This window comes from Hemibagrus wyckioides, linkage group LG04 (assembly GCF_019097595.1).
Source record: "Hemibagrus wyckioides isolate EC202008001 linkage group LG04, SWU_Hwy_1.0, whole genome shotgun sequence".
Lineage (NCBI taxonomy): Eukaryota > Metazoa > Chordata > Actinopteri > Siluriformes > Bagridae > Hemibagrus > Hemibagrus wyckioides.
Window position 1 is genome coordinate 10897750 of NC_080713.1, and position 15795 is coordinate 10913544.

The 15795-nt window shown below is 39.5% G+C and overlaps 1 protein-coding gene across 9 annotated transcripts in view; it reads left to right on the forward strand.

Annotated features, from left to right (window-relative positions):
• The window catches only part of ppfia1 (PTPRF interacting protein alpha 1), a 70164-nt gene that overhangs the window by 43356 nt on the left and 11013 nt on the right, over positions 1-15795 (forward strand). For 6 of the 9 annotated variants that reach the window (XM_058387280.1, XM_058387282.1, XM_058387285.1 and 3 more), the window contains exons 10-23: positions 67-150; positions 2074-2205; positions 2980-3042; positions 3213-3295; positions 4222-4372; positions 4774-4997; positions 5225-5462; positions 8069-8098; positions 10285-10403; positions 10584-10756; positions 11516-11606; positions 13397-13478; positions 13650-13850; positions 15556-15618. In XM_058387280.1, the coding sequence (XP_058243263.1) occupies positions 67-150; positions 2074-2205; positions 2980-3042; positions 3213-3295; positions 4222-4372; positions 4774-4997; positions 5225-5462; positions 8069-8098; positions 10285-10403; positions 10584-10756; positions 11516-11606; positions 13397-13478; positions 13650-13850; positions 15556-15618 (1734 nt within the window). The remainder of the gene's footprint in view (positions 1-66; positions 151-2073; positions 2206-2979; positions 3043-3212; positions 3296-4221; positions 4373-4773; positions 4998-5224; positions 5463-8068; positions 8099-10284; positions 10404-10583; positions 10757-11515; positions 11607-13396; positions 13479-13649; positions 13851-15555; positions 15619-15795) is intronic. The other 3 variants (XM_058387288.1, XM_058387289.1, XM_058387283.1) reach the window with 2 other exon arrangements.

The following is a 15795-nucleotide window of genomic DNA, read 5'->3' on the forward strand; positions in this document are numbered from 1 at the left end:
TTCCGATCTGTTACGTCAAAGTTCAATTTTTACCAATTCTGATGACGGGTTTTTCCTCTTCCTTAGGCTGAGGAAAGGCACGGCAACGTGGAGGAGCGCCTGCGACAGATGGAGGCTCAGCTGGAGGAGAAGAACCAGGAACTGCTCAGGGTGAGAGGTTGAAGTTTGTAAGCTGGCCACAGATTCAAGAGACTCCTTATTCTTTCACTCTGTGAACTGAAGCAGTGTTCATTCTGCATATCGGAGCTCGACTGTATATGAGCACGACAGTAGAGAAATAAAGAAACTCATTATAGCTGCGTCGCAAATGATGTACTATGCACTATGTACACTAGCGTCCAGTGTATGAGGTTCAGAAGGGTCGTATCGCCTCAAATGGAACACTAATGGATTTTTGCCGTAAGTGGAAGTGTAATGCGCTTCCCAGTCGATTACACACGTAATGCGATCCTACTAGCTTTAGCGGAATACGGTGAATTTTTATAATGTTGAAGAATAACCAGCACAACATGGGCTAATTTAAGACAGTTGTAAGATCTCCTGTGTTATTCTAGCCCCATCACTACATAAGCAAAGCTGTGAGTGTTGAGTGCATGAAGTGTCCAACATTCCACACTTTGCATTTTTCAGTGCATCATCCTGGTAGTTGAAGTGCACTTCTTCTTGTTGGAACAAGAGTGTTCAGTGTGAACACAACTCACACTGTGTATTCTGCACAATGGTACAGACGAGTGTGGAAATATGCGACTGGGGACGTACCTATAGAGTGCAGTGTTTCTGAAGAACTACTCAAGACTGATCGTCTTAACAGTTCCGCATGAAACAATACTCTAGCTGTTTGTCACTGAATAACTGAATCCTCACATCACTGTTGTAGTGCTTTATGACATGATAATGAAATGAAAGGCTGTGGGGTATTCGTTGATGGCATAATAAGTGACTGTTTCTCTCTCTCTATTCACACTGATAGTCCTTCTTCTTCATGCCATTCTTTTGTCTTTTGAATTTGTATTCTGATTGGACTAAGACGCTTTGTGGGGGGAAAATGATGATGAGTAACTAATCCACCTTGTTCGTGTTTATTACATTCATGTCTGTATTACACGTACACTTCTCACTCACTGCTGTTGGCGTGTCAGTGATGACAAATGCCGCAAAGATAATCAGTTATAGTAATCACCTGAAACGCCTGAGAGCACGCCTAAGAGGCTAGAAAGAAATCAGCCTTCGGCCTCATTCTTCATACCTTATTGTATATATAGTATGTATGACAAAAGAATATGCGTATGCATAAGACTTTACACCGATCAGGGATAACATTATGAGCACTGACAGGTGAAGTGATATAATAATAACACTGATGATCTCCTCATCATGGCACCTGTTAATGGGTGGGATATATTAGACAGCAAGTCAACATTTTGTCCTCAAAGTTGATGTGTTAGAAGCAGGAAAAATGGACAAGTGTAAGGATTTGAGCGAGTTTGACAAGGGCCAAATTGTGATGGCTAGACGACTGGATCAGAGCATCTCCAATACTGCAGCTCTTGTGGGGAGTTCCTGGTCCTCTGTGGTCAGTATCTATCAAAAGTGGTCCAAGGAAGAAACAGTGGTGAACCGGTAACAGGGTCATGGGCGGCCAAGGCGCACTGATGCACGTGGGGAGTGAAAGCTGGCCCGTGTGATCCGATCCAACAGACGAGCTACTGTTGCTCAAATTACTGAAGAAGTTAATGCTGGTTCTGATAGAAGGGTGTCAGAATACATGGTGCATGATGGGTCAGGACTATTTTGGAAGCAAAAGGGGGTAGGTGTAGGTGGTCATAATGTTATGCCTGGTCGGTGTATATAAGAATATAATATTACAAGGATCTGCTTTAAAACATTTATTAAAATGAAAATGAAGCAAAGGCTATTGTTATGCCTTTGTTTTTTTTGAAAGATGGAGCATATAATAGGACTATTTTTCCTACCTCTGTTAAACTCGAGTCATATACGATTGTGAGTCTAGCACAATTATCCTGCGTTTACAAACCCGTTCAACTTGTTTGCTTGTTGTGATTGTGATTGAAGGCTCGTCAGCGCGAGAAGATGAACGAAGAGCACAACAAGCGTTTGTCCGACACAGTGGATAAACTTCTCTCCGAGTCCAACGAGAGGCTTCAGCTGCATCTAAAGGAGAGAATGGCTGCTCTGGAGGACAAGGTACTGCCGGAGCTTTCATGCAGTCGGCTCCTGAAAGGCCACATCTGTTTTATTCCCTCAGTTATTAAAAAGCCAGTACAAGTTGATCATTATTATTCTCATCGTGTCCTGTTTTGGTTCTGCCCCGGCTTTTCTAAAAGGAAGGAGGGAGAGTCGAACTGCACATCTCACTAGCTCTCTCTCTCTCTCTCTCTCTCTCTCAGAAGTGGTGCATCATTATTATCATTACCATCATCTTCTCTTTAATCAGCATTTATATTTTGAATTTCACAAATTCGTAATACACACTGTGAAATCTGAGACAGAAGAAAGAAAATAAAAAATAATACACTAATAAGAAAGTAGCTTCCTAACAAGCAATAAATGGTAAATCAAAACAATAATAAAAACAAACTACTAAATTAAACTAATAAAAATGAAAAGCCCACAAACTAATAGAAATAAACACTAAATAAACATGAATAAAAATTAGCAAAGAAAATAATAAATCAAAATAAAAAAAACAGTATTTTCTCCAATTATGTAACATGTATTGCATTTCATATTCACATTTTTTGCAATATATTTATTTTATGTATTATTATTTTAACTATTATATGAATTCATCCTATTGTATATACTGTGTGTTTTATTCACACAAGTTGAAATGTACGCACTGGTTAAAGATAAGTGTAATAAAATATGGAAATATAAATATGAAGCATTTTGTTTCTTGTTGCATTAATACAACAAATGTTTGGGGGTGTTTTTGTGTGTGTGTGTGTGTGTGTGTAGAACGCCCTCATCCGCGAGCTAGAGCACACAAAGAAACTGATTGAAGAGTCTCAGCATGAAAAGGTACAGGCATCTTCTGTCTTTTGTCACTTGTATGTATTTATCTACTCAGCCTCAGTCTCTATTCAGTGTCTTATGTATTTATACAAAGCCGTTTTTTAAACCTCTTGAGTATTTTCATTCATATGAACATCTCTGCATCATTATTACGTTATTATCCTTATTTATTTTAGGAGCAGCTTCTGATCCAGATCGAGACAATGCAATCGGAGAGCGATCAAGATCGCAGCAGGAGCAACTCCTTGCTACACCAGGGGTGAGTGTCTCACTCGGTCAAAACTCCTTACACATAACTTCCACTAGTGTCTCTGCAGGACTCCTTTCTGGGCTCTTGACTTTGAGTCAAGGCATTCCAGCCTCCACATATTTTGCATAGTAGCTTCTCATGTTCACTCAAAAATGTGCCAGAAGAGTTTGTTTGTTTTCCCTCATACAAAAAAAAGACAGATAAGCTGGAATGGAGGCTGGAATGGTGTATGCTCCCATATTAATTGACCCCCTGCAAGCCCCGCCCCCTTCTTCCATTTCATATTTGTACACATCATAGGCAGGTATTTTCATCTTGAATCGATTTTCCTGCTTGAAGGAAACTCTGAGTATTTCTGTCGAGGTCCACAATGTAGATTAGTTCATTCCCATGCAATAAAGTGCATCTTTGACTTTTTTTTAGTCGTTATATAAATATCTAGTTAACGTCACATAACTGTTCATTAGAGATGCATAAAAATGTCCGCCATCAAAAGCTTTCAGCTAAAAATGGTCAAAAGTACCATGAAAGAGAATAAAGCCTGATTTAAAAAAAAAAAAAAAAAAATTGTAACCAAAATACCAAGATTATATCATTCTACAACAAAGTGTAAAAATAATTAGCAGCTAATTAAGAGAGCTGTTTGTTTGGACCAATTTCATGGTCCTGCTCTCAGTGTTCAGTAAATCAGTAATATATTGAAAATGTCTGGTTTTATTTTTTTTGTTATCTTTAAAGTTTCTAGTCCAGTAACCTCTAAACCTTTTAATCCAAATTGATGATACACATGCTAATGTAATCATTGTGCTAATATAAATTTGTTTATTTCACCCTTTTCACAAACTTTTTCTGTCCACACTTCTGTCCTTGCATTGTTTCTACAGTCTTGTTGAGTGAGAATTATTATTATTATTATTATTATTATTATTATGTAGACGCTCTCACATGGGCAGCACACCAGACTTCAGGTACCCGGTCTCTGCATCCTCCATGATTGACAGCCATTCTGACCAATACAGCAGCTCTCTGGTGCTGAGACGACCCCAGAAGGGGCGAGCCGCTGCTCTGAGGGATGAGCCCTCCAAGGTGAGACTTCTCACAGGGTTAGGAAAGTTTTATCAAATCATTTATGTGCACATAGTGTTAGGATTCAACCATATGATGATTTAACTGACTGCTTTTTGTACAAGTGATTGCATACGTGACATTTTTTTTAATCCACAAATGACCGGGTGTGCCTTTAAATGTGACATACTGCTGCTGAGTGAATTGTGTCAGAATTGACACACATGTCTTCCTCTTCATTTTCTTTCTGCCTGCTCTGTGGACTTCAGAGGCATGTAAGTTCAGCTAAATGAGTTCAGCCACCTTTATTGTTACTACATTTTTTTCATGTATATATCTATCTCATTGGGAGTAGAAGCATATCAAGCTGTAGGGTATTATCTAACTCTTTATATTTGTCTCTTTTTCTCACGCTTGTGAAGGTGCAGACTCTGAATGAGCAGGAGTGGGAGCGTGTACAGCAGGCTAACGTCTTGGCCAAAGTGGCGTATGCGTTTGAGAGCGACATGGACGTGTCCGATTTGGAGGACGACCGAGACACCGTTTTCAGCTCAGTGGACTTGATGTCCCCTGCTGGACAGACAGATGCACAAACGCTCGCTATTATGCTGCAGGAGCAGCTTGATGCCATCAACAATGAGATTAGGTACCCTACAGTGTGTGTGTGTTTCTGTGTATCTTTGACGTGTATTTCAGTGATATTTAGATATATATTACACATATAGTCCCTTCTGCTGCAATAGAACCATATGTTGTTTGGGGAGCCTTTAACTAAGCTCTTTTTTCTTACCCTGATATTGTCACAATTTTGTTCCATGAATGTTCTCTTATAACACCTGGTGCGGAGTGTTTCACAGCTGTGTATCTTTGCAGAATGATTCAGGAGGAGAAGGAGAACACGGCTCTGCGAGCCGAAGAGATCGAGTCGAGAGTCGGGAGCGGTGAAAGTCTCGGTTCACGGTTCCGCTCCATGAGCTCCATCCCGCCTTCCTCATATGGTTCCCCCCATCCCGGCTCTGCGCATTCTGGCTCCTCCCCTCCAGGTTCAGGTCACTCCACCCCTCGGCGAGTTCCGAACAGAGAGATTGACCGCATGGGGGTCATGACCCTTGTAAGTCTTAGCAGAATGTCAGGTCCAAAAGTTGGAGTCTACTTCTGTGAGCTTCTGTTCCATCAGTTATCAGAAATTAATATAATAGTTAAGGAACTCCTTTGACCGTTGTAACACAAGCCCTCTATCAGTGCACACTGGGTTCTGTTAGAAACATGTCATATTTACACTAGTCAGGCTTAACATTATGAACACTGAGAGGTGAAGTGAATAACACTGATTATCTCCTCATCATGGCACCTGTTAGTGGGTGGGATATATTAGGCAGCAAGTGAACATTTTGTCCTCAAAGTTGATGTGTGAAGCAGGAAAAAAGGGCAGGCATAAGGATTTGAGCGAGTTTGATGAAGAGCCAAATTGTGATGGCTAGACAACTCGATCAGAGCATCTCCAAAACTGCAGCTCTTGTGGGGTGATCCCGGTCTGCACAATATTAGGCAGGTGGTCATAATGATATGTCTGTTCTGTGTATTTCATATTGGGGAACCTTTAGATAACAAAAATGGGTTCCTGTTATTACTTGCATTATAGCAGCTTCGGTCCTTTTGCCTCACCAGCTCCTTAATTAAAAAAAAAAAGAAATAAAACCCGAAAGCTCAAACTCTCCTCCATCTTGAAGGAGACAAATTACCTCTGACCCTGGAGACTCCTTCCAAAAATGTTTACATCTCCTTAGAGAACACTTCTCCATTCTCCATACTTCTCAATACTCCAGAGTGATCATATTAATATAAACCTACTGTAACATATGCTGTTAAAAAAACGAATGAAGCTCCATCACCTTCAGACCACAATCACAGAATTTCTGTACACTGTGGTGGATGAGGATAAGGAATAAGTGGAGGCAATATTATTATATTGTCTCTGATAACTGATGGAATGAAACAGGTTTTAAAAGGTCGCTCAGACTTTTGCAGAACCGTTTACTGTGTATTTAGTTGCTTTGTTTGTTTGTTTGTTTTTTTTGCTTCTATGTTTATTAATCCATGTGTAGTGTGTTGAATCACGCTAACAATGTGTGTTAATGCCGTCTCGTGTGTATGTGTCTGTGTATATGCCCCAGCAATACTGCTATGAGCCATATGTGATCCAGAGCTCCCTCTCCCATCAGACCGTAGCTTACTCGCCGTATTTCACCACTAACGCCACCCCTCTGTTTAGTCCTCCTCCCTTCATAGTGCAGGTATCATCACTGCCGCTTAGTCTGACCCTCTCTCACTCTGAGCCTGTACCTGATTACTAACTAATATATGAAAAAACTATATTGTATTTTGTCGTGTTAGTTTTACTACAGACATCATTTGTCGTATTAGTTTTACTACAGACATCATTTAGGTGTGAATAAACAGCAATGAACAGAAAACACTAACACCCCATCATACAGCGTGTGTTAATGAGCTACTGAGGATAATTAGGTGTTAGAGCAGGAAACACACACACTAGAGTGTGCTGTACAGGATCTCATACAGCACTCTGCCTCCCTGTGTTTCTGGAGGATTTGAAAGGAAATGGCCAATTAGCCCTTCGTGATAGTGCGCCTTGTAGCGAACGGCTGCTTGCTGCGGAAATGCCGGATGACGGAAGAAAAGCAAACGCCCTCAGCCACTTGGAACAGGCTGCAGCTTATCCACCTTTTTTTTTTTTATATCACGTTGTACACCAAAGTATCTGAACATACAAGCTCAGAGTGAGAGATCAGGAAAGTCTATCGGCTTTTTGGTTTGCCGTGATTTCTTCTCCTCTTCCCAGCATGCCTTGCTGATCTTCTTTAAGTGTTTAGTGTGTGAGCGTGTTCCTCTTCCTCTGTATGTCTAACATAAACTGTCTTAGCGTTATTTTCAGATCTGCTGCACACAAGGCATATCCCGATCATTTGTACAATAGTTCACATTATTATTGGGACAGTCTTTCCTCTGTTAACGTCTGTGCCCCTGAGAAAAGCTTGTCAGTTTAATAAGCCTGATTCAGGGCAGCCGTCTTCTGTCGGTCGTCATGTTGGAGAAGGAAATTCATCAGAGCAGTTATCTAGTCGTCATGGATAATGTTCTACCGCGTAAAATCACCAGAACGACTAACCTTGTTGCTTAGACAAAGAGAACGTATTGTTGCTTATGACGCACAATAAATTAGACAAATAAAATCTGTTTACTTATGTTGGCTAGTGATTAAGCTAGTTCTTGTTGTCATTGAGGAAGATCAACATGGATGTCTAAGAGCTGGCTAGCTTAGCAACGCCGGAAAATAAAGATCATCTGTACAATCTAGCCAGCTTGTTGGGATTTAGATGCCGTCCGGAAAGGAACTCCATGCTTAAGACACAGGATGAAATAAAAAGTAAGAAGTTAATTTTGTTGACTCCAGGTGAAGATGAATCTATTTCCTTTAGATTAATAATTTCAGCTGCAGTATTATGATGATGACTGAACAGGCAGGTAGTTTTTATAGTAATGTCATATCGGCTCATGCCTTGTGTGTGTGTGTGTGTGTTTCTCTCCATCCTGTGCTTGCGGTGTGTGTTTCATCTACGCCTGGTTCACGCTCTGGTTGTTGTGTCACTAACTCTTGCTCTTTTTTCTTCCCTTGTTTGCTTGGCATGCTTCCGACAGCCTAGCGATTTGCGGAAGCATCGTAGGAAGGTAAATTATTCGAACCATGCCTGGGTTTGCTGCATCTATTCTCCTGTACTCTTGTTTTCTTTCCTTCTTTATTTATTTATATATTTATTTTATTTTGATTATGATTTTGAGTTTCTTGCATACACTTATGTCTAGGGTTCAGGTTAGTTCAGAGTATACTTCACTGAGAGTTGTTTTTATTTAATTTGTGATAAAAATGTACACTGTATTGCCAAAAGTTTTGGGACACTGTTGTTTTTCAGGGCTTGGGCTTGGTCCCTTAGTTCTAGTGAAAGAAACTTTGAATTCTTCAGCAAACCAAGACATTTTGGACGATTTCATGCTTCCAGCTTTGTTGGGAACAGTTTGAAGATGACCCCTTCCTGTTCCAACATGACTGCACACCAGTGTACCAAGAAAGGGCCATAAAGACATGGATGAGTGAGTTTGGTGTGGAGGAACTTGACTGGCCTGCACAGAGTCCTGACCTCAACCCCATGGAACTCCTTTGGGATGAATCAGAGCGGAGATTGCGAGCCAGGCCTTCTCACCCAACATCAGTGCCTGACCTCACAAATGCAAATAGTCAAAAATTCCCATAAACACACTCCTAAACCTTCCCATAACATTTGAAGCTCTTATAGCTGCAAAGGGCGGGCCAACTCCATATTACATTCATGTGCATGTAAAAGCAAATGTCCCAAAACTTTTGGCAATATAGTGTAAACATGTGTCCCAGATTGTATACTTGTCCTATTCTGTGCCATTTTGTAGTCTTTCACACAAAAATTGGAGTATTTCACACTGGAAACTCCAACAAGAAGTAGTTCACTTTAACAAATCGGATGATGCCCTTCACACTTCATGCACTCAACACTCACAGCTTTTCTTATATAGCAGAAATGGGCGAGATGTTGGATGATGCAAATAATGTCGTGGTGGCTGACGACACACTGGAGGATGAGACATCTTATACACGTGTTTTGAATTAGTCCACGTCGTGTGATTTTCTTTTCAACAATTTAATAATTCACCGTATTCTGCTAAAGTCAGCTGTGTCACATTACACACGTTTAATGTCATTTGCCATCGAAACAGCTTATACTTCTAGTTAGTAAAAAGGTGTTAGTGTTTCATTTGACACAATACACTAGACACGAGTGCATAGAGTAATTACATAGGGTGTAGTATGCCTTTTGGGACCCAGCTTTCTTTCTTTTTCTCTCTTTTTTTCCTTAAACAGTATTTCATGATGTACATCCAGACTCATGTACAGAACACGTGAACATGTTTACAGCAGATGCATATCACACTCTGATCTCTGCATCATGCGTGTCTAAAACAGAGTCTGTATTTACTCTGACTTTCAGGAGAGGGATTTTAGTTTTTCACTTTCATTGACTTGTTTTGATGTTTTACGAGTCTAGGCTAATTGGCTGGTGTGTGATGTTGGAAATGATTTCTTGCCTGTAACTCAAAACCTCAGAAAAACATTTGTGTTTATTACACTTTACATTCTCTTAAATCTTATTATAAAAATTCTTATTTAAACGTTCAGATAGTAAATAAAAAAAAGTAGATTTTTTTCTCCCTTCCTACATTTTGTTTGAAAAAAATATTTTTCTTTATTACTATAGGATATATATATAATTTTTTTTCATATTTTAAAATGATATATTAATGGTATATTGTTTTTTTTATTTATATATATATATATATATATATATATATATATATATATATATATATATATATATATATATATATAAAATGTAGTGCTTTTTACTGTGTTTTTTTATTAAATTATTAATTATTGGAAAATAGTTAGGAAATAAGGAAATAAAAATTTAGAGGAAAAAAAAATTACAAAGAAAATGAACATAAAAAGGAGCTGCTAGATTGCTAAGCTCTAAGGATTCCCCAGAGGTGAAAGTTAATTGAGTGTAAATTTCAAAGAGTGTAATTTTGGTTTTGCGCCACATTGAAGTTCCTCTGAAGTTTTTACAAGTCTGGAGTGTGTTTGGAAATGTGAAATGGCTCCTTGCTTACAACTTAACCTCAGAGTTTATTACTTCAGCGTACACTGCAGACCCCTTAAAGTCCCGACTTTATAATGTAGCTGCTGGCTTTCTCTGTCTAGCGCTTTCTCCGGGCGCTCACCAAGGCTTGAGCTTTATTCTAGTTTGTGTTTCGTTTCTGTCAATCAGCCGCAGGATGACAAAGCTTCTATCAGATGCGAGACTTCTCCTCCGTCTACTCCTCGCTCGACGAGGCTCAATAAGGGAGGACACGCTGCCAGTCACGAGGACATCCGAGACATCCGAAGGTACGGTAACAGTCATGAAGAATTGTTAAATGTGTGGCATGAAGCTAATATAATTGCTCACAAGAAACAATGTGCCTCAAATATAACAACACGACACACACACAGAGAACCCTTGTTACACTCTACGCTCATACACTCTCTGTCATTAAGAGTTAATATATGTGTGTGTGTGTGTTGCAGTATTTCTGCAATGCAGGACGGTCAGGGCAGTAACCCCAGCAGCAGTAACAGCAGTCAGGACTCCCTCAACAAAACGGCAAAGAAGAAAAGCATCAAGTCTTCCATCGGCCGCTTCTTCAGCAAAAAGGAAAAAGGAAGGCCGAGTCTTCCAGGAAAAGACTCTTCCAGCCCAGGTTTAAACTTTTATTCAGATGAACTTTAATCAGATGGAAATAACCCACACTGTTTCAGTCATCACGTGCAACACCATAAGCATTGCAACTCTTCAATGTACATTAAAGGAATTATTGAGAAAAATTGCATTTTACACATTCATCCCATATGTCATCAGTCAGCTAAGACATGGTAGGTATCTGGACTGTACTTCTGAAGATTTTCCCTGCCTTTTCTACTAAAAATCCGACAGTTAAGCTGTAGCACTGCTACCTATTATGATATCGTTATAGCTATTTTGATCCACCTTTCTGAAACGCTTCCACCTTCAAGCTTTGGTAAGCGGCGCCAGGGAGCGGAGCCGTATCAAATTACACTCAGGACAAACAAGTCATTCACGTTATACATTATTTAAAGTTGACAGGTGACATATTAATGCTTACTGATTGTATAGTTAGCCTTACTGTGTGCTAAACCAGATCAACAAGTGTGTAACGCTACAGAAGAGGTAGATATATACAGAAAATGGTTTGTGGGTGAGATAGCTGCCTTAGTCTTATATCAACAGCACAAAATGATAGAAGCGAACTTCAGACATTAAACTTTTATACTAAGAGAAGCCACGGTTTATTATTTCTTTACAAGTAAGAGCGATTTAAATACAGATAAAATCTAGTAACATCTTGCTATGGTCACATGATCCTATTTATTACCCATAGCATTAAAGTTCACTGGTCATGCTTTTCATGTGTGCATTTATTACTGTATTATCATGACAGGAGGAACTCCAGAGGGAGAGGCTTCCCAGGATTCAGTGGGGCTGGGCAAACTCGGAGGCCCTGGCGAAAAGAACAGGAAGCTGCAGAAGAAGTAAGTTCACTCAGTGTCAGATAGATAGATAGATAGATAGATAGATAGATAGATAGATAGATAGATAGATAGATAGATAGATAGAGACAGACAGACAGACAGACAGACAGACAGATAGATAGAGACAGACAGACAGATAGATAGATAGAGACAGACAGACAGACAGATATCTAGATAGATAGATTCTGTATATATTATTATTATTATATCCAGTAACATTAGTGCAGTAAAATGAAGCACAAGAAATGTACTTCTTGGTTTGCTCTTTAAACAAAATTGCGATTTCAGACACGGCTCCATCATCATTTATTTCTCACAGTCATCAATTTTCATTATGTTAATTTTTCTTTTAATCCATTTTAAAGTGCTTTATTTAATTTTTTCCTCCCATTTCATTCTCTTGGTATTTTTAAAGCAGCTTTACACTTTCTCAGTAGCTGGTTTTCTTCATTTGTGTGTGGCTCACCAGGTTTGTTTTGCCTTCACGTCACGCTTTATTTGGCTCATTTTTGTTTTCCCATCTTTCTTATTCCACCGTTTATTTTAGTCCAAAAACAGGGTAAGTGTCTTTATTTTGCTTTTATTTCACCTCCTTTTAGCCTTTAAGTTTTTTTGTAGTGTCGCAAGCATGAAGAATTGCACGCCGGTCATGACTTTTTCAACTGCCTGCTCTTTTTACTAACCTGAACACACTCGGACATGCATGTAAAATAAATCTTGGTTTCCCGGGTTTGGATTTGTTACCTAAATTGTTAAATGTGTGTTAATGGTGCACAAGTGAAATACAGCCCTCTGGTGGTTACAGCAGGGGATTTAATCAGTATGACCTCCACCTTTGATCAGAGTGATGCTAGCGGTCAGACTGCTGTTAGCATGAGCAGCAGTTTAAATACATGTCAGTGGCTGGCTTTCTTTATTTGTAAAAGTGTGTTTTGTGCCTAAAATTAGTGTTATAACTACTGCTATGACAGGACAGGCAGAAAAAAAATATACCTCAACTCAATAAGCTTTACTTTTGCTTTGAACAGCACATTTATGATGCAGTATAAACGATTGGTCCTGTGTGTGTTTATTCAGTGCTCATACCTGACCAGAGTATTGTATTGTATATTATATTATATTATATTATATTATATTATATTATATTATATTATATTATATTATATTATATTATATTATATTATATTATATTATATTATATTATATTATAACAAGTCACTATAAAAGCTACCTACTTGTCTTTGGGGGTTTTTGAGCTGCTCATTGCTTATATTTAATGATTTTTGTTTTGTTTTTTTAGTTACATTTTCTGTATTTGATGCTTAAATATTAAAAAATTAAAAAAGACTACACACATCCTTCATAGATTATATTAATATTATATAAAAAATATAAAAATGTCCAAATTATAGATAGTATACAGTAACACAGATAACGTCAATGTTTTTTGACATGTACCTGTGTAGTACCCTGCACCTTAGTGTAGACATTCATTTATCTAAAGCATTTTATTTTGCATTTCATCCTGCTGTGTCTTGGGTGCGTTAGATAACAATGGTTCATACGGGTTTGCTTGTAATGCATGTTCTGTTTCCTTCTGTATTTTTTATTTGGATCAGCATTGCCTGTTAAAGCCGAGAAAAATCTCTCTGGACTGTATCTACTGCATCAGCATGTGTGAATGGGTTTTGTGTGTGAGGGCTTTAACTCAGAGGTGTTGGGCTGTGTGGTGTTTGGGTGCCTGCCAGTGTTTTATGCCCATGTGATAAGTGTGTGTGTGTGTGTTTTAGGCATGAATTGCTGGAAGAAGCTCGCAGGCAAGGGCTTCCTTTTGCCCAGTGGGATGGACCTACTGTAGTCTCCTGGCTGGAGGTGCAAATTTTTTTTTTTTTAATCCCATTTTCAGTCTTTCTATTGATTCGTTGCCCCCTCAGAGCAACTTGCATGGTAGCCAGGCTCCAGACCAAATGTTTCTCAAGAGGGTTGACACGTTAATACGATTAAGACCAGTCAAACTGAGCCTGTAATGCTGATGTTTTGCAGCTGTGGGTTGGCATGCCAGCGTGGTACGTGGCAGCCTGCCGTGCCAACGTGAAGAGCGGAGCCATCATGTCTGCTCTATCAGACACCGAGATCCAAAGAGAGATCGGCATCAGTAACCCACTGCATCGCCTCAAACTGCGTCTCGCCATCCAGGAAATCATGTCATTAACCAGCCCTTCGGCTCCACCCACTTCCAGAACGGTAACACACCCATTTTAACCTTTGGGTCTCTAATTCTGCAAATCCCAAAGCCATCCCGGAGTTTTGTTTGTTTGTTTGTTTGTTTCTAACGGTTTGATTAGTTTATCCCAGTTAGCTCATTTAAGAACTATTTTTCACCCCATCCGAAATTTTTTTGCACTAAAACACTTGCTCCATTTCCTTAGTTGTAGGTACAGTGCTGTAAACATTTCAGCTGTTTTTATTTGTTTCTATCACTGATTAAATTGTGTTGCAGCCAATATAAGCCAGTTAATTGACAAAAAAAATTCACTTTGTTGTTGTTTCGGTCTCGGGTGGAAAATGGTTCCTGTTTGTTAAATGTACAGTGCAGAAATCTCTCCATAGCCTTTACAGCACACAAACATAAGGAGAAAAATGTGTACAAGAATAAAGGTATTGCATATAAACACTTCTTTGGCATGTAGTTAGAAATAAGATTAGATTCTAAGTAGAGTCTCTTAAGAGGCAAATAATCCTAAAATTCATGCTAGGACACAATGGAAAAAACAAAACAAAATCATGTACTAAATATCTGTTTCTGCAACAATACTGCATACTGAACAGAACATTTCTTGTTAATAAGTGTTTCTATTGTCTCTCTCTTTCTCTGTTTCTCTTCTGAATGGAGCATGACTCTCCTCTTCACTTCGACTAACACACACTAGCAGTGTCACATTGTGAAGGCAACTGCTTTAGTGTCCACATCCTTCTCAACGGTAGCTGTTTTAGAGTCCTGAATATTGTTTGTTTCTTATTAGTATTCGCTAATTTATCTAGTCTCCCCGTGGTCCTGCGGCAGGATCCCGTGCTCTCATTGCCGTGGCCCGGGTTTGATTCCCGGGCACGGTGCTAACCCCCAGCCACTGAAGAGTTAAGCCTGGGTTAAATGGGAGGGTTGCGTCAGGAAGGGCATCCGGCCTGAAACCTGTGCCAAATCAAAACATGCAGACCGAATGATCCACTGTGGCGACCCCAAACAGGTAGCAGGCGTAATAACAAGAACAGTATTCGCTAATTTATCTGCGTATGTTCAGTCAAGCAAATGACAAAAAAATTTACGCCATTTTTCAGACAGCGTTATCCAGAGCTACTTATGTTTTTATATCATTTTTATATAAATGAGGTGTAAGGGCCTTGCTCAAGGGGTCAGCAGTGGCAGCTTGGTAGACCTGGGATTGGAACTCAGAACCTTCCGATCAATAGTCCAACACCTTAACCACTAAACTACCACAACAAGCATTTTTTTGTGTATGTGTGTGATACTGAGCCACGATTTCAGTCATGTTTTTAACTGCGTGAAAACGAACCAGACACACCATGCTCACAGTAGCTACACACCCAATACAAGCAGCTTGTTGGTCGCTTGTGTAGACATTTAGATTACATATTACTGTTCTCTTGCCTTTATAGCAGGATGAGTGGAAATTAAGTAAGATTGCCTACATTGAGAAGGATACACAAGATGTTGCCCTGAAGCAGCTGCCTTCCAAATCCAGCATGTTCTCATCTGAATGGAACACAATAACAGTGAAGATCTGAATGCTCGGTGCTTGAAGAATAACTGTTTCTCTCTGCCTGACTGATTTGTTCTGTTACTCATCCCTCTCTCCGCTCCGTTTTCCTCACTCACGGATTCGCTCTTGTGGCGGGTCACACTGTGGGTCATGCGATCGGGGGTGTTTAGTCCACGGGGAATGTGTGGGTTACGCATGAGGAGATGGAGAGCCTGGCAGCTACACCACCCACGGTTAGTGACCCGGTCTGGACATGTTCACCCCTAACCCTCAGTACCCTTTATTTATTACCCTCTTTAATTCAGAGCTAATACTTTGTGCCTTATTTAATATTTCTTCTGTCAACTGTGTGTGTGTGTGTGTGTAAGATCATGTGGGGGATTTTTGTGAGTAATGCATGGTGTGGGTAC